General features: G+C 36.6%; 1 protein-coding gene across 2 annotated transcripts in view; it reads right to left on the bottom strand.

The window, feature by feature from the left end:
* The window catches only part of LOC149550719 (seven transmembrane domain protein), a 39,794-nt gene that overhangs the window by 11,759 nt on the left and 2,989 nt on the right, over positions 1-25,046 (bottom strand). For both annotated transcript variants that reach the window (XM_089786282.1, XM_089786281.1), the window contains 3 exons: positions 20,000-20,069; positions 19,622-19,681; positions 14,476-14,590 (listed from right to left, as the gene is read on the bottom strand). In XM_089786282.1, coding sequence (XP_089642408.1) covers positions 14,476-14,590; positions 19,622-19,681; positions 20,000-20,069 — 245 coding nt within the window. The remainder of the gene's footprint in view (positions 1-14,475; positions 14,591-19,621; positions 19,682-19,999; positions 20,070-25,046) is intronic.

The raw sequence follows: 25,046 nt of genomic DNA, 5'->3' as shown, positions 1-25,046 counted from the left end.
ACCTCCGGAAATTCATTCTAGTCTTCTTTGATGATATCCTCATATATAGCAAAACTTGGGCTGAGCATCTCCATCATCTGGAGCTTGTCTTGCAACTTCTCTCTGATCATCAACTCTGTGCAAAACTATCTAAATGTGTGTTTGGCCAGGAGGAAGTGGAGTATCTCGGGCATATTGTTGCACACCATGGAGTGCGGGTGGATCCTACAAAAATAGATGCCATGAAAACTTGGCCGCATCCTAAAACTCTCAAGAGCCTTCGGGGTTTTTTGGGGTTGACTGGCTACTACCGCAAGTTTGTCAAAGATTACGGGAAAATTGCAGCACCATTGACAGCTCTGTTAAAAAAGGATGCCTTCTCCTGGACCCCTGTTGCTGAGACTGCATTTGAACAACTGAAACAGGCTATGTGCAGTACACCTGTTCTCGCGATGCCAGATTTTTCCAAACCCTTCACTATTGAGAGTGATGCTTGCGGCAATGGATTGGGTGCTGTTCTCCTGCAAGATGACCATCCTATTGCGTTCACTAGCAAAGCCCTCTCTGGTAAGAATCTAGCCCTCTCTACTTATGAAAAAGAAATGATGGCTATTTTGCATGCTGTACAGAAGTGGCGGCCATACCTCTTAGGGAGTCATTTTTGCATCAGAACCGATCACCAAAGTCTGAAATACTTCCTGGAACAACGGGTATCCTCTCCTACACAACAGAAATGGGTCAGCAAACTCATGGGGTATGATTATGAGATCACCTACAAGAAGGGTAAGGAGAATATTGTGGCAGATGCTCTTTCTCGCACATTTGATAATCAAGCTTCCCTTTCCGCTATTTCTATGCCCATTCCCAATTGGTTAGCGTCTGTTCAGCAGGGCTATGACAGTGACTCTTCTTTATCTCAAATCATTCACCAGCTAGCCAATAATCCTTCTGCTATACCACATTACTCTTGGGATGGTGCTTCTCTTCGATACAAGGGTCGGCTAGTGCTTCCTCAGAACCCAGCTCTACATCAGGCTATTTTTTATGAACTCCATGCTTCTCCTTCAGCAGGGCACTCAGGCTTCCTCAAAACTTATGAGCGAGCAAGGAGAAACTTCTTTTGGAAAGGGATGAAACAGACGATTCAACAGATGGTGGCTGAATGTGATACTTGCCAACGCCACAAGGGTGAAACGACCCACCTTCCTGGCTTGCTCGAACCATTGCCCATCCCTACACGGATTTGGACTGATATTTCTATGGATTTCATTGAAGGGCTTCCTAAATCCGGTGGCAAGACAGTGATCTTGGTTGTGGTTGATCGTCTCTCGAAATATAGTCATTTTTGTGCCCTTAGCCACCCCTATACTGCCTCCTCTGTTGCACAAATCTTCATGGACCAGATATTTCGTCTTCATGGACTCCCTTCTTCCATTGTCTCTGATCGTGATGCAACTTTTACCAGTCATTTTTGGACTGAACTGTTTCAGAAAACTGGCACCAAACTGAAGATGAGTTCAGGCTATCACCCACAAACTGATGGTCAAACTGAAATTGTCAATAAATGCTTGGAAACTTATCTTCGTTGCTTCACTTCCGAGCAGCAACATCAGTGGGCCAAGTGGCTCCCTTTAGCTGAATGGTGGTACAATACCTCTTACCACACTGCCTCTAAAATGACTCCATATGAAGCAGTCTATGGTCAGGCACCTCCAGTGCTCCTTCCCTACACTCCCAACAGCTCACCAGTCCAGGCAGTTGACATAGTTCTCCGCAGCAGGGATCAGATTCTTCGTACCTTACAGGATAATCTTCACATGGCCCGTAATCGGATGAAACAGCAAGCAGATCAACACCGTTTTGAGCGCTCATTTCAAGTTGGGGATATGGTTTTTCTTCGTCTACAGCCATACAAACAATCCTCCCTAAAGCTGAAAGGGCGTCATAAGCTGGCCCCAAAATTTTATGGGCCTTATAAGGTTCTGCAGAAGATTGGTTCAGTTGCTTATAAACTGGAACTTCCTCCTTCTTCCCGCATTCATCCAGTCTTTCATGTTTCTTGTCTAAAGAAAGTTCTGGGTACCACTGTCAGAGCACAAACTACTCTCCCTGAAATGGATACGGAAGGATCCATTATCCTGGAGCCAGTGGCAATCATTGACCAGCGCACTCGCCAGCTTCGCTCTCGCTCCATCTCTGAGGTCTTGATTCAGTGGCATGGCATGCAACCAGAGGATGCTACCTGGGAACCCCTTCTTCAGATTCAACAACAATTTCCACACCTTAAGCTTTGAGGACAAAGCTTTTTTCTAAGGGAGAGGGGATGTTAGGAACCTGTGTGTTCCTTCTGTTTATTTTGTTAGAGTAGTGTTGTTGGACGCATATGCTTTGTAAGTCGTCCCGTGAGTATATTTTATTATCCCACATGCATAGGTAGTATTACTTTTCTAGATCATACCCAGTATATAAGAATAGGTTGAGGCCCTTGATGGGTACGGACGAATTTATTGTATTGAGCTTGCTCAAAGGAGGTTACCCCCTCGAAGTGGCCTGCGATCAGTAGATTCATTCTGAGTTCTGCTATCACTTGGTATTCTGTTATTTTGAGCATTCTCACGATATTGCTATAAGGAGGTTCTTCACAGAAACAATCATAAAGAATAGAAACATTCTATTCTAGAAACAAAAAACTAAATATTAGAAACATTCTAATATTTATAGAAGATTACAATAGATAACCATTAGATATTAAACAAAGATAATAGAAACTATCTATTATCGTAATCTCTCTCTCTCTCTCTCTCTCTCTCTCTCTCTCTCTCTCTGACACACACACACATTTTTGCACTTTAGTCTCATAGTTTGTCCAACTGAAGCTACCAAACATCAACACTCCCTCTTAGCTAGGGAGGATAAACACATAACCATATATTACCTTAATGTAATATAAAGATATTGGGAGTAATGGCCTCTTGTATGTCAACTCATTTAACATTTACCGTGTAACCTTTGAGCAATGGCCTCCTAAACATTGAGTTGCAAGAAATTCATCAAGTACTATGAGTAATGGCCTCTTGAATGTCGACTTATTGTCGACTCATTTGATATTCACCAAGTACTCTATGTAATGGTCTCCTGAATATCAATTTGCATAACATTCACCATGTACTCAAAATGTTCATAAGGTATGTGCACATGCATTCTCATAATGCCTACCATATGAACATCCACTATGCAAAATATAATCTATCATGATCTGCATAGGCATCTTAAGATATCCATCATAATAGAAAATTAAGTTTTTGTAAGATCGTCACCTTTCAATAACTTCTACAAATACAAGTGATAATCATTTGGAAGTAGTCACTTCCTCATGATGTAAACAGGGGGTAGGCCCATTAAACCATGCAGTCACACACATGATACAATAAGTTTACATGAAATTAAAACTTCCTCTGATTTTGATATGATCAAGATCTTCAAAGCTCAATTGAAACATATCCTCTATTTTCTCTTTCAAATGGATGCGTAAAACTCCCTCCGAACCTCAATCTTTTGAGCTCCTTTACCATTGAAGAAGTGTCAAACTCTATCTGAATCTGATACCGATCTCCCTTTTCCTATAATAACATTCTCGGAGGAAACGATCAAGGAAAACAATACTTATAATATAAATAAGAATGTTAGTGTTTAACTCGTAATTGTTACTAACAACAATAAAAATATATTTCTCATTACTTTTATGATTCACGTTTAATTCTCGATTGTACACACACACACACACACCTATAATTTGTTATCAAAGATACTCCCACTTATAATATCCATGTGATATTAAAAATTAATGAATATTTACAGTGTGATTCTTACCAATAAAACATACCTCCATACTTAGTGCCCAAGGCCTCTACCTCTTATATCCATATGCGTCATCCACATTCAATATATATCAACAGTCCATATAAGAATGGTGGTCTTAATCTTAACTCTACATGTTTACGTCCTTATTTGTCAATAATAATTCGCCTTTGTTTCAAGCCTTGATGGGGTCGGGAACCTAATGTTCGTAATGGACCCCCATATGTCTTTAGCACTATGATGATATTAATTTCTGCATTTTTCGTCACAAGTAGTCATATTTATTTACTATTCAATTGCATGGCTCGCTTAATGTTCATCATCAGAATTTATCTTATCATCCATGATTTCCCTTCATTACCATTCCCATGCTTGTGGTGACGTGGCATGTGGACCCTTATGTGGCAGATATATCTCTAGTGGTTTCCTTTGTTGACTGCTCCTACATAAATTTTATTGTTTTGAATGACAATTAAAAATGGTGGTCTCCTCCTATATCCATATGCCTCACCCACATTTAATATATATCAACGGTCCATATAAGAATGGTGGTTTTAATCTTAACTTTGCATGTTTATGTCCTTATTTGTCAATAATAATTCGCCTTTGTTTCAAGCCTTGATAGGGTTGGGTACCCAATGTTTGTAATGGGCCCCCCATATGTCTTTAGCTTTATAATGATATTAATCTCTGCATTTTTCATCACAGGTAGACGTATTTATTTACTGTTCAATTGCGTGGCTCACTTAATGTTCATCATCAGAATTTACCTCATCATCCATGATTTCCCTTCATTACCATTCCCATGCTTGTGGTCACGTGGCATGTGGACCCTTATGTGGCAGATAAATCTCCAGTGGTTTCCTTTGTTGACTGCTCCTACATAAATTTTATTGCTTTGAAAGACATCCCTTCCATATCTCCTATTCGAGGATCCTTGCATAGCTTTTTACTAATAAATGTCCACCGCATTATATTTTATAAATATTGGTTGTGGGGTGTGTGCTAGTCATAAGTGGTCTTTTATATCTGCATTGATAATATCCTCCTCCCTATTTCCTCCATACATGTGACAATGTTTGGCACTTTGTTTCATTACATTCAATTTATTACTCTACCTTTTTATGGTTCTACTCGCTATGTCTATTATTTTGCTTGTTGTTGCTTATTATGAACTCTTGCTCCACGTCATTAACCTGCAAAAGTGAAACAATTTGAGTCCTTGTAGTTTGAAGGCTGCCCCATCCCAGTTTGGTCTCAGCCTAAATCAAACATCAATGGTGGAAGAAAATGAGCAATCACAGAACCCCGTCGTGGCCTTCCTGGAACACAAAGCACAACAGCAGTGTCATTGCCCATTCTCAGCAACTTCTAGCCCTCACAACTTGCAGCCATCAGCAAGAAGATTGCCCTCATTTCCTGCTGATACAGAGCCGATGCAGTTGTTATCTAGTTGATAATACTTGTAGAATTTAAGAACAGAATAATACTCAAAAAAAAACAGGGGTGCTCTGTTTTCAGGAGAGACAACACAGATTTTATTCACAGCTAAAACAATTCTTACAAAATGGAAGCTTATTTAATAGTCTACAATCACAGTAGACTTCAGCTGTAATTCCTAAGAAAACTAAAACAAAACCAAACCAAACTAACTCATGCACAGCATAACATATGCAAGGATAGCATGATTTATTACAAAATAATAAACTACTGTAGTTCACACTGCTGAACACTATTATCCCAAGAAAGTAAACTATTCATCAAAAAACTATAATCTAATGCATGCCATATGGAAAGCACGCATCTTGCTTAAACACTACTCTTGAACTAAAGTAAACTAGAAATCATTTGTGAAACGGTGGAGATGAAGCGGTGGAGCTGGAGTTGAAGTGGAGTCAATCAATGCTGAAGCTGCATGCTTATTTTAGTTTTACCGAACAGCAAGATTAATCTTCATACTCCCCCTTGATGCTGAGAGGACTAACAATTCGATCTCTGAGTATCAAAAACTGATCTTTTGCAACTGCCTTTGTGAAGATGTCTGCGATTTGCTCCTTTGAGCTGATGTACTTCAACTCAACTGCTTTATTTTGTACCAAATCTCTGATGAAATGTTGTTTCAGATCAAAGTGTTTGGTCTTGCTGTGATGAACCGGATTCTTGGCCAATTTAATGGCACTTATATTGTCACAAAATATCACAGTAGGCTGAACTTGTATCTCTCCAATTTCTTCAAGAAGCTTTCTAAGCCATAAAGCTTGTGTACCAGTTGAAGTAATGGCAACATACTCCGCTTTTGTAGACGAAAGAGCAACCATACTTTGCTTCTTTGAACTCCATGTGATTAAACCAGAACCCAAAGAAAAACAATTACCAGATGTAGATTTTCGGTCATCCAAACAACCTCCCCAATCTGAATCACTAAAGCCAACAAGCTCAAACTTATTAAAAGAATAGTGAATGCCAAAATCTATCGTGCTTTTCACATACCTCAAAATTCTCTTGGCTGCCTTCATATGTTCCTCTGATGGATTTGTCATATACCTTGAAACCAATGAAACTGAATAAGCAATATTAGGCCTTGTGTGAGTTAAAAACATCAAACTCCCCACAATGCTCCTGTATAATGTCTCATCAACAATTTTAGCACCATCATCTCTACATAATGTAACTCCATGAGCAATTGGAGTGGAAAGAAGTTTACAATCAGCCATATCAAATTTCTTCAACATATCTTTTGCATACTTTTCTTGACAACTAAAAATTTCATCATTACCTTGATAAACCTTCATGCCAAGAAAGTACTTCATGAGACCTAAATCTTTCATCTCAAACTCATTAATCATAGCAACTTTAAATTCATCTTTCATCTTTGAACTACTACCCATATATAACAAATCATCAACATACAAACTCACAATGAGAATTTCATTACCTTCTTGTTTGTAGTAAAGGGTAGGTTCACTCTTACTTCTTTGAAAGCCATTTTGCTGAAAATATCCATCTATTCTTGCATACCATGCACGTGGTGCTTGCTTGAGGCCATACAAAGCCTTCTTCAACTTGTAGACATAATCTTCTTTGCCTTGAATCTCAAAACCTTGTGGCTGTCCCACATATACCTCTTCTTCTAAGTACCCATTCAAGAAGACACTTTTCACATCCATGTGATGAATACTCCATTTCTTTTGAGCTGCAAGAGAGATTAGCATCCTAATAGTTTCTTGTTTTGCTATTGGTGCAAAAGTTTCTTCATAATCAATGCCATACCTTTGAGTGAAACCTTTAGCAACCAATCTTGCCTTGTGTCTTTCAACACTCCCATCACTATTATACTTGGTCTTATAGACCCATTTTGTGCCAATCTTCTTCTTCTTATGTGGAAGATCTACAAGCTCCCATGTTTCATTCCTATCAATGGAATCCATCTCTTCATTCATTGCTTGCATCCAAACCTCATTAGCACATGCATCTTCAAAACATGATGGCTCAAAATCAGCTTTAGCAAGTAATGCAAAATTTACTATCTCACCTATTGGATCTTCTTCATGTGCTTGATTTTGACACCTCTCATAAATATCACTCAATCTTCTTACCTTCCGTGGAGGACTTGAGGATGGACTTGCTCTTGGGATTGGTGAGGGGTTTCTTGGTGGGCTTGGTGATCTTGAAATAGAACCATTAGTTGGCTGCTCATTATCATTATTAGCAATATCATCATCATCCAAAACTGATTTTGGCTTTCCAACATGTTGTTTTTGATGACCATAAACTCCCCCTTCATCAAAAATCACATCTCTTGAAACAACAATCTTATTAGTAATAAGATTGAATAATCTATAAGCTTTTCTTTCTTCACTATAGCCCACAAAAATACATAATTCACTTTTAGCATCTAGCTTTTGCCTATCCTGATCAGGGATGCGAACATAAGCCAAACAACCAAAAACTTTAAAATGATTTACATTATGCTTTTTCTCATACCATGCTTCATATGGAGTCATCTTGTGTAGGGCACTTGTAGGACTCCTGTTGAGAATATATACGGCTGTAACAACTGAATCAGCCTAATAAGAATTGTTCAAACCCTTGGTTTGTAACATGCTCCTTGCCATTTCTACCACAGTACAGTTCTTCCTTTCAGCCACTCCATTCTGTTGGGGTGTGTATGCAGTTGTGAGTTGTCTTTTGATGCCATTCATCTCACAAAAATTCTGAAAATCGTTTGAGCAAAACTCTCCTCCTCGATCTATTCTCAAACATCTGATTGTGTTCCCTTTCTCATTCTCTACACGAGCTTTAAATCTTTTGAATGTATGAAAGGCTTCATCCTTAGTCTTCAAAAAATATACCCAACACATGCGTGAGTAATCATCAATAAAAGTAATGAAATATGATGACTTACCCAAACTTTGTGTTTGCATTGGACCACAAATATCTGAATGAATAAGTTGAAGTGGGTATTGCAAACTTTGTGTTTGCATTGGACCACAAATATCTGAATGAATAAGTTGAAGTGGGTATTGTGCCCGCCATGCATTGCCTTTTGGAAATGATTCCCTTGGATGTTTCCCTTTTGCACACCCTTCACAAATCTGTTTATGCTCTTCAACCTTAGGCAATCCAAGAACTAATGCGTTTGATGTTAGATTCTTCAAACTATTGAAATTCAAATGGCCATACCTGAGATGCCACAACCAACTTTTATCCTCATAAGCCATATTGACAAGCTGATTATCATTTTGACCAAACTTCAAAGGAAACATCCTATTCTTTGTCATAGGAACAATTGTAATCACTTTATTTTTTGATTCTTATCATAGATAGTACAGTGCATGTTCTCAAATACCACTCTATAATTCTTCTCACATAGCTGCCCAACACTCAATAAATTATGCTTTAACTTGGGAGTATAATAAATATCTTGAACACTTTTCATACCTTCCTTTGTCTGAACATCCATGGCTCCTTTGGCCGCAACATCCACAGTATTGTTATTACCAAGGGTAATATTGGATCTGTAACTATCATCAAGCTTTGAAAATATTTCTCTGTTACCAAACATATGGTTAGAGCATCCAGAATCCAAATACCAAACATCATTCACATTACTTTCACCTTTCCCATAACACAAAAATAAATTACCCGAGGAAGGATCCTCATCTTGTTGGGCATAATTTGCATTATTGTTACCTGATTTCAGTCTACACTCTCTCTCAAAATGTCCATACTTATTGCAATGATAGCATTGGATGTTCCTTTTATCAAATCTGCCTCTACCTTTTCCTCCTTGAGCACCTCCTCTTCCTCTAGATCCTCTTGAAAAATTCTGATTTTGGCCCCTTCCCGAGCCTTTGTTGTTGTTACTACTGCTGCTAGCACCATCGTTCTTTGAAATTTGCAATTGGGAAGCAAAAGCCTTCTCATTAACACTGGTAGATGTGTCCCTTATTCTATCCTCATGCGATATAAGAGATCCAACCAATTCTTCATACTCCATGGTAGCTAAATTTTTGCTTTCTTCTATGGCAATTACTACAATATTCCATCTTGGGGTTAGAGATCTCAATACCTTTTGTATTATTTGCTCTTGAGCAATAGATTCACCCAAAGTGGCCATTTTATGAGTCACATCTTTCACTCTCACACAGAAATCTCCCACACTCTCTGTCTCCTTCATCTTCAAGTTCTCATATTCTCTTTTCAAGGTTTGTAGCTTCACAACCTTGATCTGATCATTGCCATGGTAAGCATCTTTTAGAGTCTTTCAGGCCTCTTTTGCTGTCTGTGCATCAGCAATTCGAGGAAACAAGCTCTTATCAAGAGCCATCTAAATGTGAAACAATGCCATTGCATTCTTCTTCTCAGCTTCTTTCTTCAATCTCCTGTCATTAGGTTGGAGAGTATTCCAATCTGCAGGCTCTTCATATCCGGATTCAACGATCTCCCAAAAATCTTTTCCAATCAAAAAAGTCTTCATCTTGATTGACCAATATTGGTAATCAACTCCATCAAACTCTGGAATTTGCAAATTGTTTGCCATGCTGCTGTCTTCCAAACACCTTCAGCTCTGATACCAAATGTAGGATTTAAGAACAGCAGCAACACAATAAAAATAATACTAAAAAAAAAACAAGGGTGCTCTGTTTTCAGGAGAGACAACACAGATTTTATTCACAGCTAAAACAATTCTTACAAAATGGAAGCTTATTTAATAGTCTACAATCACAGTAGACTTCAGCTGTAATTCCTAAGAAAACTAAAACAAAACCAAACCAAACTAACTCATGCACAGCATAACATGTGCAAGGATAGCATGATTTATTACAAAATAATAAACTACTGTAGTTCAAACTGCTGAAGACTATTATCCCAAGAAAGTAAACTATTCATCAAAAAACTATAATCTAATGCATGCCATATGGAAAGCACGCATCTTGCTTAAACACTACTCTTGAACTAAAGTAAACTAGAAATCATTTGTGAAACGGTGGAGATGAAGCGGTGGAGCTGGAGTTTGAAGTGGAGTCAATCAATGCTGAAGCTGCATGCTTATTTTAGTTTTACCGAACAGCAACATTAATCTTCAATACTCCTTTCTCATCAATGCACTGATGTAGTGATTATTTTCTACAGTTGATATGCATCACATCTATTATTTTCTTACATTTTTAGCCTTGCTTTGATACCATGTTGGTTTTCGGTGATCGCTGCAAATGTATTTGCATTGCCTCTTATAATATATGTTTTCCAATGGTGGCAATATTACTCTTATTTATATTAAGACAGAGACATGGAGAAACATGTCTCATGAGGAGACATGTCTATTTATTATTATCTAATTAATATAATAACAAATGATTATTTACTTATATAATATCTCACATAAAATATATATATATATATATATATATATATATATATATGCACTTTAGTCTCATAGTTTATCCAACTGAATCTACCAAACATCAACCATGCATGTGATGGATTTATCATTTATGTTCCTTGTTTATGTATGTGTTAGCTTCTATTATATATATATATGCACTTTAGTCTCATAGTTTATCCAACTGAAGCTACCAAACATCAACCATGCATGTGATGGATTTATCATTTATGCTCCTTGTTTATGTATGTGTTAGCTTCTATTTGATGATTGTTGGATAACAAGTTGTCATTTTCTTCAAAATGGTTTTAGCCTCGACTCTTTGCCCAAAGCTAAAGGAACAAACTGATATTAGCAGAATGGGTCTAGGAAGGTGTTCTATCAAAGACCCCTAAATTTGAAGGGTATAGCCCCCCTCTAGAATGATTTTCAATCTTTTCTGGTCCTACAACTAACTTAAAGCTATGCTCTTAACCTGAGAGCAATAGAGGAAGAACAAAGTAACCTATAACTATAGGATACTCAGGTAGATTTTAGGACTATCTCTAAACTATTGTCTACTTCTACATGCATCTAAACTAACTAAAAGCAAACACAATGAAAACTGGAATGGTTCCTGACCTAAATGGATCACAGTCCATGTGAAAACCACTATCAGTGACTTCCCAACCAATTCACATTCCAATCATCAAACAAACTAACAAGCCTGGCTCCGCATTAAGGTGACAATGAAAGAATCAAAAAGGCAATCAGCCATGAGAACTGCTTACCCCTAATGAGCTATCAAGACTCAAGCGATTCCCAACCCTTTCATCAATCAACCCTCTCTCTACAACTTCGAATCTCACTCAGTAGTCCCAGCTGCCGGGGGAAGATTCCATAGAAAACTGCAGAACTTTTACATAATCTGTTAAAATCACATATATACGTTCCCTCTTAGGGTTCTTGGCCAGTTACAAATTCATCAGTTACAATCATAGAGCACTTGAATCGCTTAGGAATCATTAGTCATTAGTTAGAATTCAATACATCAGAAAAAGAAAGCAGAATAGTCAAAAAGCCTCAAAATCCTAACAGTTTGGCATCATTACATGGTTTTGGTAACGTTCCTGACTTTGGATTTGACAGCTTGATATTCCTTATTAACCTCTAGCATCCTCCATTACTTCTACAGTTCATTATCGTTCTGGAATGTGCTCGCAACACTTCATTTACCCTTACTGGTAAACCCTTTGCGCCAACTTTTTCATTTTGTATTTCTAGCCGTTTCTTTGGGTTTAAATCTTTGTCGTCGACGTACCATCTTCAGTTACCAAATCGACGATCAAGATTGATCTTCATGCTTTGACTGGTCCTTTAACTTTATCCTTCCTTTGCTAAGGAAATGGACGGCCACAATTAATCCAAATGATCAATCGTGATTGAGTCTTCACGCTTTGACTAGAAATTGCATGTTACTAAGTTGCATCCACACCCCCGCATGGCATTACTCTATTTGCTCTGAGTCCATGCATTTATCTTTTCGACTATTTTGCGACCGCCATTGATTTCCTAAAAATCTACAACCACAATTACATGAGCTCTTTGCCTTTATAATTTGAATGTATGATTGTCGTTTACAAGTCAATTTTGATCCTTTTAATTTTTTGGCCCGAAATGGATTTGAGTGTGGACAATGTCATTATTTCGAAGACTTTCTCCAAAACTTTTTGTCCTTCAACATTTAGGCCCGAAACATGACTAGGGCTATTCGATCATTGTTGATCGAACGGTGTGAAACACTTATTTAGGACGTTGATATGGTAATAGATGTTACGTCAAGTATGCCACATGTCCTCTTATCGGAGAATATGTGACTACAAGATGATCGTTGCCCAAAATCGGCCCGAAATTCATTTGGAGTCATTGATCTTAGCTTTGTTGGACGATCAGGATGAATTGATGATCTGGGCCTGCAACTTAGTAGGCGGAAGGAGATCTACGGCTCCCACTACACCGTGAAGATCAAAGAGTTTGCATCTGGCTAAAGTGGTAAAGCGAGGGCCATTGGATTCAATCGCTTAACCACTTCACTTGGTTCGCTGTGGGTCTGCTGCCACATGCATCTTTATGACTAGAGATTTGACTCTTCAATGCTTAGTCACATGAATCCTTACTTATATGATATTTGACTTTTCTTCCTCCCGACATGGCTGATTATGATTTGATCTGGACCATTGCTCTGATAAAATCAACAACCTGAAATGCATTGCCAACTTTTGTCTATGCTTTCCATGATCTCTTCATTCAACTGGTTGTTTCTTCATCGCTCTGGCTTTGGATCTTCATGGAATCTTTTCCTTTGATGTACATAGTACTAGTTCTTCACTTCAAGTAGGTTCTGAGCATGGATAGATGTATCAATAAAGCTCATTTAGCTTTCTTCTTATTTTAGAAAAAGCTTGACACTTGCCCACCCATCCTAGAATCACTTAGCTGACTAATAGTGCTTGACTTGCTCCATTTCCTGCATGGGTAGGCTCTCAAGGGTAGATGAGAAGAAAAGCCATCCTAATTGTAGTCTAGACCTGACTTGACATATTTTGCATTGGATTACCATCACTTAGGAGCTCAAAGCTGGAAAGACTTAAAGTGCACCAACAATGATGTTATAGTGTGTTTAAGTCATATTCAATAAAGGGTGCATGAGATAAGTTTTTAAAATCTCTAAATTTCAAGGGTTTTTTCATTTTGCCGATTCATATTCGAGTCACGAGTTGAGTTGGCCTTGCCGAGTTCGTGTTGATTTTGAGTTTGCGAACTATGATATATAGTGATTGATTATGACCATGCAACTAAGGACTACGACAAAATTAATATCATCGTTATTTGCAAATCTACCAATAATGACAACATAAAATAAGATACACACGACTAGGTACCCTTCAGATCAAACCAGTAAACCAACACATTGCCCAATACAAGAAAAAAAGTATTGGTATTCTAGATAATCGACAAGACATGTAAGGGCTGAAAACACTCCTCTCTTGACATTACCATTATTCAAATGTGGTGAACACTTGCAGATGAAGGGCAATCTGGCTTAAATGATCATTAACGATTGTATCAATCTAAATATATAAGTAGAGGGAACCTCACCAAACTGAACAAATTTTGTTAACACAGAAATTCAATAAGGAAACTTAAATGTTGTATGTGTATTAGGAGTAGAGGAAAATAAAAAGCAACAGACTAGGCACTGTCATCATGAATGCTGACATCAGTTAAAGAAAAGCATAATTAGATTTATTTTTATTAAGGAAGGTTCCAAGGTTTCCAAGTTTTACTGCAAAGGGAAAAACAATTAGGATTATTTTAGGTTAGATAACATTTGTAATATTATTCATTATTTAATTTTGATAGTGAAGTATATAATTTTGATGAAGTTATCCAAGGCTTTCACATTTTGAGAATTTTACTGAACATTCTGCACTTTTCCTATTCATATTAGCAAAGCATGCAGTGAAATTAAAACAAAAATGCCCTAAGCATTCCATTTAATAAATATATAATACAAGAATAATATTAGATCAAATGACCGACTGTATACAAACTCAAGTTCCCATAATTATCCTATTACATCAAATTGAAGACATGGATTTTTTGAGTACTCTCGATTAGAATAGAAAAATAGTACAAAGGATCAAAATAATGCTAAAAGCCTAAAAGAGATTAACCCTAGTTCGGAATGTCCTAGAGGAGACATTACTCACCGAGACCGATGGCTTGGAATTTGTGATTCTGAGAAATATTTCTGTGTGTCAGTTGTGTGAGTGCAAAATACAGACCTGCCACATCAATGAATCCTATGAATGCCTTTAACAGCTCCTGTAAAACAAATGCAATGATTTTTAAGGAGTTTATACTTTTATAATCACTAGTCATATCCTAGATTCATTTTTCACTTTTCAGAGGGTTTGAGCATCCCTTTAATGAACAGTTGCAGTCAGAGAAACTCTTATTGAGATTCTGAGCTTTGTGCTCAGATCAAGTCAATATTACATTAATTTGTGTGCAAATTGGTATATAAAAAGAGAATGGCAAATACAATTTAAAACTATTTACAGAATATATAACATAGTGATGTGAATAATTCAATAATATGCTTACTGAAAAAAAATTGCAATTAACATGAACAAGAATGAAATAAGGAAAGAAATATATTGATGTCCCCAGATCAAGACTGGGTCAATGGGATCAAAATACGATAAAAAGTTCTAGGAAGATAAAATCCTAGAGAGGCCCAACGAGGAGAAGGTACAAAAGCAAAAATGAAAAAACTATCATATATAGTCAAGCCAATACATATAGCAAAGTGGGGGGAACATAACTCTCAAAGGGCATAAGCTGAGGAGTATTGGGGAGACTGGACAAAAGTCTCATTAAATATCTCTGTCTGCGCCTGAAATGAAGTAGTCATCAATCTCATCATCAATCACTATGAGAGGACCAATACAAATTCTGGTAGTGCTATTGAGAGAGTGTCTAAGGCTAGGAGGGTCCATTCTAGAAAGACACTTAGCATGCAAGGCACATGTAACTCCTATAACAATGAAGAAGATCATAATATGCATTGTCTCTATGGCTAAGGGGTGGCCAAAGAGGAGTATATCTATTTCAATGAGAAGGAGCCGAGTCACACCACAAAAAAAAGTGAAACCAAGTTACGAAGCGGAATATGTTGGGGCATTTGAGTAGAGGAAATAAGTTGTGAGATATTGTCTCGTAGATCCATCCACATCAACGTGTTTGGTAGAAATCTATGAATTTAGGTTAGAGCAATTAGTCTTCTAGATTCATTGGAAGAAGGAAATGATGTACCTAAGGGGCTCTATGATCCCTAGAGAAGGAGGATAAGGTACAAAAGCAAAAATGAAAACATATCATATGTAGTCAAGCCAATACATATAGCCAAGTAGGGGGAACATAATTCTCAAAGGGCAGAAGCAGAGGAATATTGGAGAGAAAGGACAAAAGTTACATCATGAAATGAAGTAGTCATCAATGTCATCATCAATCACTATGAAAGGACCAATACAAATTCTGGTAGTGCTCATTAGAAAGTGTCTAAGGCTAGGAGGGCCCATTCTAGAAAGACACTTAGCATACAAGGCCCATGAAACTCGTATAACAATGAAGAAGATCATAACATGCATTTGTCCCTGTGGCTAAGGGCTGGCCAAAGAGGAGTATATCTATGCCAATGAGAAAGAGCCAAGTCACACCACAAAAAAGAAGCAAAACCAAGTTGAGAAGGGGAATATGTCAGCGCATTTGAGTAGAGGAAATAAGTTGATCAATCTTTCCACATCTATGTGTTCACTAGCAATATACAAATTTAGGTTAGAGCCAGAAGTCTGCTAGATTCATTGGAAGAAGGAAATGATGTGCCTGAGAGGCTCTATAGTCCCTAGAGACATGCTATGAAGATCTATGTCAAAAGATGACAGCCTCCCTAGATAAAAGGCCATGCAGACTAGTCCAGATATCTAAAGAATGTAGAGCACGCTGTTTGATTACTTGTTAAGAGAGTAGTATCTCACCAAATTCTTGTAGAAAATGGGGCATCTGAAGGTTAAATATGCTCCTTAGTCTTCACCTCCCAGAGGGAGCAATTATTGCAAATTCAATCCTCGCAAATGATCAATCTCAACTCATAACTAGTGTGAACACAGCTTCAATTGGCCAGGGGGAAATCTCAAGGCATGCTACCAATTATATTAGATCTGGTTAGAACAACAGAAAATACCATCTTCCACCTATAAGACATGCCCTACATAACAAGTCAACCTTGGGCTAAGTAGCATAGGAGGGGAGGTCCAGACAGCCTAGATATACTGTCTGTAAATATCCTCTGTAGCAGCTTTAGTGATGATCTCCTTTGAAGGAATGAGCTGAGTAAGAGCAACCAATAAACACATGTAAGAAAATGTACTATAAATTGAGAAGTTGATAGAAGAAAAAGTAAGCTTACTCTTCAAATACTACCAATTTTGGCATCTATGGGCCCAAGAAAGCAACCCATTTGGAGGAATGAAAGGCCAAGTATCTGATTGCTTTAATTGTTGAAAAATTATATTTATTGAGATATATAAATTTTAGAATAGAGCAGAGAATTTTACATAAATTTTATAAGAACATTGTAATAATTGTATTGCAATATATTATTTTATATTGTATTATAACACTGTAAGTTATATTATATAATATATTATAAATTATATTACATTATGACATTGATAATTGTATTATGATTATACCATCTTAAATTGGAAGCACCCATTATTTAAGACTTAAGATCCCGTCCTTCAGTGAATTTTTGGTCCATGGATATATTTGTGGTTAAACGGCTATATTTCCCACTCTGGATTTTTTTTTCTCAATTCTTTTTGCACAACCCCTGACCTCAAAATGACGGACCCAGGGGTACCCTCAGTATAGCTCAACTCAAGTTGACATATACGTTGACCTAAGTTGACCTATACTTGGGGACCAAATTAACTTCGAATCTTGTCCTCTCAGGTTTCTAAATTGTTTTCTCCAGTGCTTTGGTCAGCTCTCATTGTTTTTCGATCTTAAAAACTAGTATCTAAAGGAGCTCGAGCATTTCATTATCACTAATAAAGCATTCCTAAGAAGAGATCCATATGCACAGAAGAGACATCTATCAAGCACATTGGCATCTTCAAGCATTCAAGGTATTCAAGGATGCATTTGGAGAATTTCCTCTTCAAGATCTACCATCCATTATCAGTCATCGAGGGAGAAGATATGCATTGCATTCATTCCTCTTCTTCTTCCTTCAAGTGCATCTACACCCATGGCACCATGATTCAATATTTGATTAGATCCATTGCATATGTAGAGATTTCCTACATCCATATTGAAGACTTGGTATCAACAACATCTAGCAATGCAAAATCCTTCCTAACAAGGGTTTAATCAAGCGAGGTGAATATTTACAGTTTATCTTGCTTCCTTACATGCTTCACATTTATTTATTTTTCAAGGTTAGTTCCTCAATCTAGGTTTTGACAAAGGCAAGCCCTCCCCCAACAAATTTCCCATTTTTCTTGTGTGTAGATTCCATGATCAAAGTTTTGGATGTGGATTTAAGTACCATTTCGCAGAAATTTCAGAATCTGCATACCTTGCCAGCTCTAGTATACGTTGACCTAGGTAGACCATTACCTAGGGCAAATGGGTTTCTAGGTTTTGATTTTGTTGGCTTCCTGATTCCAGATTTGGTCTCTATTTTGCTCCTGTTGTTTCCAAATTGCTATTTTCAAACTTTCAAAGTATCTTCCTCTTCACGTTCTCAAGGTAATTTGCATTCTTATTTGTCCATTTATGTTTCAGATCTGAATTCTTCCAGAGTTAGGGTTGTACTCCTGTCTCTTGCAATTAAATCAATTAACCCTAGGCAAGTTAATCTAGCACTTAATCATTTTAATCAACTTAATCAATTTGCCTTCACATAACTAATCTAAGGTGAATCTTGTTAAAAGGCTTGCTTGCATAAATCCTTAATATACTTTAGAGTTTTGCATTAGCATCACTTCATCTTGCTTGGGTCTTGCTAATCTAACTTGAATTATATTGAGAGTTATGCCTCGAAGCCCTGTTTCTCTTGTATTGAGTGTTAGGGTGTAGATCTTAATTAATTAACACATCTTATTAAGGGCTTCCATTTTTCCCCTAACCGACGATACTATCACATTATATATTAATTTTATAATGTTATTGAACCCTCTTAATACCCGTCCAACTAACACTAGGTCCCCAAACCTCTTAACAGATATAAATTACAGGCTTGATTATTGTATCAAAAAAAAATTAAAAAACACGTATCTTTGAAAAGATATCTTTGAAGCAAATCTAGAACCATCGACACTCCAAGAGAGTGAGGCATAATGCTTGCAAAGATACCCTTCAAAAAATGGGACTTCCAAGTGTGTGATCTCCAAAGCTGCCCTTTTGCACAGGACTTGACTAGAATCTAGAAGAACATTTGAAGATACTATTGATCATGACTACGCAGATAAAAGCAAGACCGTCAATTTGCCTCTATAAGCTTCTGGCAAAATGACAACTGAGCACGTTATCAGCAAAAAGATGTATGGTTATAACTGCCTCATGAACAATACAACATCATCCATATGAGTATAGTGCCAAAGAAACTCGTCCACGTCAATGCAAATGCTGAAGAGGGTCTTTGAGAGAATATCCCCTTGTTTGAACCCAATGGTACTCTTCACAAAGTCAAATAGACCATACAAAGTACAGATCTATCCACTAAATTTCTCATGAATCTTCCAAACTGCAATATGAGAGAACCAAGAATACTGTAGAAAAGCAGGTGTTAGAACCAAGTCAAAGGCCTTCTTGTAGTCAATAAAACAACTCAACTACATTATGATATACTCTGGTTGAAAATAGAAGTGTATTGCCCCATGGATGGTTGTATTCACATGCAATAAATTTCAGAAAGGTCCTCTAGAATATGTTCTAAACTACCAAATATATTCAGTAAACACTGCACTAAGAGAATCGGAGCTTGACAAATAGTTTGTATTTGTGACTGACTTGGAAGAGAAAAAGAAGCTAAAAAATAAGAAGAAACCAAAATGAAGAGGAAAGGAAGGGCAGGGACCATTTCAGATCTTCTCTTTGGTAGAAGCCAATGCAGTAATCACTGCAGAATTTTAACAGCCAAATTATGGGAATTCATAAACAAACAAAAATTTAACAGGCAAGTCTAGAAAGCTTTGTATGTCCACCAGCATAATTATATAAACCTTGGGATTCAAATATCACAATTTTTGCAGCCAATTTAATTTACAAAAGATGTGATTCTACCTGGTAAGGATCAAAGTTGTCATTATCTGATACTTGGAGGAAGGTTGCAAGGCAGACAAGCTGCACAAAAACACAGAGTTGTTGGACATAAATTTCATTTTAACATTTCTATTTAATATATGCTAAAAGCAAATTGAATGATTTTTATTAACCTTTTCTAGAAATCTTTATTCTTAAATGCAATTTCTCACATCTATTTTGCATTTATGATCACTGCTGTAAGTATCTAGAAATTAATATTTATAGAAGTTTGACAATGATTTCATCTCCATAGAAAACATTCCTTTCAATTTTCAAAAATCTCATTACTATATTTTAATTAACACTTTTTCATCATTTTAACAGACAATAGTGGTCCAACAAAGAATCATAAATAACCTTAATCAACGTAGTGCCAAGGTAGACAAGGGCCGCTTTCAAGCAAGTTCCAATTGTATCATATTCGGATCTGCAAAAAAACAGATAAACAGTATCTTATCTACAAAATACCAATAGATATAAAGTAAACTGAATAAACATAAAATGTTCAATAGCTTATAGGAACATAGGAGAATCTAAATAAATATATTGCAAGAAGGTAGGAGGACCATCCAGCTACTATCCACATGAGACTTGTAGTCAACAATAAATAGGGCTTGTTAGCGGCACACCATCATCGGCAAGGGATTCAACTAAGCATGATAATGTCAAAAGAAATGCAAAACCAGCTAATGTCATGTCCCTCCCTAAATACATTGCAGGGTGTCCCACATTAATAGGATGTTGATGAGAAGACAATATCTAAAAGGCAAGGATGTGAATGAATATTATATTACTGTCAAAGAATATATATTTACAACATATGACTTGTTGAACATTATTGATTTTGACATTCCTAATTATTGCAGTCCACAAATGACCAAATACATCAATGGAACTTGAAATGTGTATTTGGTTGTATTAGGATTAAACCCCTTAGCATTCTCACTCTGTGTTATTAGCTTCTTGGAAATCAAAATCATACATAAACAAGGTTTGTATTAAGTACAAATCTTGGTCATAGTATAGTCTGGGTTCTTAAATCCCTATATAAAATCGAAGGAATATTATATCCCTATATGCATTTAGATACAACAAATAATAATAAACATATGATAACAATTATGTAGATTCCTAGAGAGAGATTATCTTTGGCACTACAAGTGTCAAAACGAGTATAAGAGATCCTACAGATGTAAAATCTCATTAGTGTGTAACTGCTAGCCAAGGAATGGCAACTTGTGGCAAAACAACCAAATTTGGGTTGGAATAGAGAAATTCACACATATATTAAAAAACAAGGAGATGTAGACAATGTAACCAAAAGAATTTGAACAAATTTGATTTCTGGCAGAAAAAGGATCACATAAGCCACCCCTATAGGATCAAACTCAAGCAGAGTTGGAAAACTAAGACTCAGTAACTACTTGCCAATGCCTGAAAATCACTTAGCCAAATTTGGAGAAAACTCAGCTAAAACTCAGTAACTTAAAAATTGCTTAAAACTAATTAGAGATGCATTTTTTTCAAGATTCAATGAGGAGATGCACCTAATGAATCAACAAATGAGTAGACAAAATTGGGTACAAAATGGCATCGTCATGTGAAATGATGATGGCTGGAAGCCTGATAGTCTCAAGCCAAATTAGAATAGAACATTGTCTTTGTAAAACTATAAGTAAATACAACATCAAAATAGTCTACATCTTCCCTTTCCCCTACCCAGCAGCTCTAGTAAAAATTACAGGAGGGATAGGGCGTCTAGTACTATGAGTCTCTTGTGGTTGTGCCCTCACGCAGCACGACCAGTTGTTAACTTGACCTCCGTCCTGGATGTAAATGGTGTTATTGTCGGCATTGGCAATGACTCCTCGTCATCCTCAACCTCCACATCCTCCTCAATGTTATCTAGTCTGAATCCACCCCCCTCCTCCATAGCCTACCTCTCCAAATCATAGATCTCATCCTCTATAAACAATGGAGGTTGCTACCATGGTGTCCAATCACTGTAAGGATTTGTCATTCAAATCAAGTGGGCAAGATGGTGTTTCCTCTACCTTCCTTGTGTTTAACCGAAGGTTATATTACACAAAGACAGGGTCATTAAGGTGTTTTTGCATGAACTGATTCCCCTTCTTTGTATGCACTAAATTCATTCAGTACTGATTGCCATGCATCTATTTCTTGCAACAGTATCTTCAGAAGAAGATGAGTTAATCCATTTATTGCAGCCCATAGGAATTCATGGACCAAAACAAGGATGTCCAAAATTCTTTTTATAGATATAACGATTGCATAAATAGACTGACTCATTAATGTCCATATGGTGTGTCCTATTGAGGCAAAGTTTCTAGGATAATTAATTGCGATAGGCAGGTGATGGCTATAAACTTCATCATCAACATCATCACTAAGTCCATAGAAGCACTAGGAACTCAAAACATTGTCCAGGCTCCGGATTATAATAAATGAGAAAACATTGCAAAGCCATAGGAATGTTGGTAGAACATAAAACAAAGCTAAAGAGATTCCAATGTTTTTTAACTAATAATCCAGTCACATGCCATCTTTCAGTCCTCCTCATATGTTTTAATTTTTTTAACACTATATTAGGCCATAAAACTCAAATTACTTCACACATAGTCATCTTGAACTGGATTGTGAAGGTGCAAAAGGCAGGTGATGGTAGATTTCTATGCATTGAATATCATCAAAACTATAATGAGTGATTAAACTTGCCAACGCAAATCGTATACAAGGCATACAATGACATTGACTCTATGATAGGAAAGAAAAGGAATATAATAGCAACTAAAGAGAACTATACAACGTTGTTCAAGCACGTGTAAAGAATTACAGTTAAATACATAGGAAAGAAAAGGAATATAATAGCAACTAAGGAGAACTATACAACATTGTTCAAGCATGTGCAAAGAATTACAGTTAAATACAAGGTGTCACCTTGTTGGACTTGGTATTTGCTTTGGCCAGCAAAAATAAACTTTTTTTTCCCTAGAGGGTGCCACCATACAAAACAATTGAAGTTAATGATGGGTACAAGTTGGCATTCGCTAGACTCTTCCATTATCTAGATGTAAAGTGCAGAGTTATGGGCGAGTTTGATAATTTTATGGCTTCAACAATGCATATTGTTAGCGGTTTTCACAATAACTACAAGAAACTAGCACATACTTGCACCTCCATGGCCAAGGTTCTATTTAGCTGCAATCTCTTGTAATTGAAGTTCTATCATATGTATTTTTTATTCTATTAGCTTATATTCCATCGGCAAAAGTAATTATACAATTTAAATTGACTGTCTCAAATCTCAATTGGTTGCAAATTCCTTTTCAAATAAATAAAACTTACTCCTTTGTCCACTTGGTTAAGCACATCAAATGCACACTGAATAAGGTAAAATAGTTAGTGTCTATGCAATCCAACCTACAGTTCCTCTCACACAAACAAGTTCGTTAAAAGGAGCAGAAAGAGTTGGGATGTCATGCTAGAGCATCCCAAATTGGATATTTCAATTGTGTGTGTACACATGTTCATGCGTGCATGTGTGTATATCTATCAAAGAACCAAAAATCGGAATCGGCAAGGCCTACTCAATTCGTGAATTGCCTATGAATTGTCTACGAATCAGCATACCTTAAGTTGGATTGCAAAATCGCCTGAATCAGGCAATTCACGTTACTCTGATATCTATATATAGTATATACCATGATTTGTTTTGATTAGTCATGTGCATGCACAGGCATGTGTGTGTATGTATACACAAATCAAAATGCATTGATATTTATGCTTGTACACATGTGCATGTGTGTGTGTGTGTGTGTGTGTATGCCATGATTTGTTTTGATTAGTCATGTGCAATTGTACTACTATAAATCATTTGATTTATTTTTTAACATCATTTGACATTGAATCAACTACTAATCGTATTATTTATTTAATACTGTATATTTCGTGCAAATTATAGTGCTATATATTTATGTATATATATTATATATGTATCTATGTATCTATGTATCTATATACACATATATATGCAAACAACCAAAGCTGAACCGAAACCTAAACAAAGTAGAAATAACTTTGTGATGGAAGGACCCCTTGAGACATGGGACTAGGATTACCAAATAACTGTAGTAAAGCTTGACCTAGAAAAACAAATTGCATCATCATCCATCACACCAAAATAGCAAAGGATCAAAACATGCTCATTTGCAATGTCAATGGGCAGGGACCATGCTCGACAATCAGAGGAGAAAGTTGTGTAATCCTACACAAACCTCTCTTACTTTACTTGGTCTGATTTATGATTTGGATGGTTAATATATCCGTCTCGTGTGTATGCTCCGTATTTTGGCATTTGTGTAACTTTATTCTTTGTACCTGCTTACTGAGTGCTTGAGTCATGCAACTATGAACTCTTCATTACATGCCCCATGAACTCTTTTCCCTTTCATATCTTATGTTAAGGGTGCCATAACTCTTCGTTCAATGCCCCTTGACTTTTAATTAAACTAAAACTAACTTGAAATCATATTTTATAATTATAATTTTTATATTTTTATATTTTTATTTTATTAGCAATTATCTATTATTAAATCCTATTTCAGAAAGGGAGCATTACACACAACATTTTGCTACTGCTCACATCATTCGTAGTTACAGATCTAGATCTATTACATTAGTAACTTTGAATGTTTGTTCTCACCCATATCCATTGAAGTGCAATATGATGGATGGATGCATAGTTTGTTTGTTTTCGAATATGCACCCACAATGGAGTGATTTACTAGAGCTGACTACATTTGTGAGAATAAGACAAATACAACAAGTAGAACTTGTTTTTCATTGGGGAAATCAAAGAATCAGTTACATTTTTCACAGGCTCTTCCCTCCAAGATAAGGACACTTTTCGAAATCTCTGACTTGATTCTCTTGTTATTCAAGTTCCAAATAAATGGATTTCATTATTACCAAGAAAATAAGTTTGGAAAGCCATTCTTCTTATCCATGTAAGTTGTAAACTTGGTTTATTGATGAAAAAGGAGAAGACCCTGTGCTCCTCACTTTACAAAACTAAAAAAAAATAGAATTTCGGGAAAGAAATTGTTAATTTTCTATTATTATTACCTAAAGGCCTAACAGTCTACATTACTACTTTAACATGTTCTATGCCAGGAAATATCAAGATCTCCACTTGAGAGAGGTTTCAAAAAAAAAAACAGATGTAAGCACTTCAACGACTACTCCAATTTGATCTGTTGGTGTGGGTTTACTGACAAGTACAAAGCAAGAATTTTAAAACAACATTTGTTTGCAATTAGTTGCCATAGCCATGTCAGCTATTTTTTCATTTTCTGAATCCTTACATAAGCTGAGCATCCAATGC

Source organism: Cupressus sempervirens, chromosome 6 (genome assembly GCF_028749045.1).
Source record: "Cupressus sempervirens isolate cs-2001-9-10 chromosome 6, ASM2874904v1, whole genome shotgun sequence".
Classification (NCBI taxonomy): Eukaryota; Viridiplantae; Streptophyta; class Pinopsida; order Cupressales; family Cupressaceae; genus Cupressus; species Cupressus sempervirens.
Note: the sequence above shows the minus strand (reverse complement) of the source record. Positions and strands in the feature narration are given on the sequence as shown.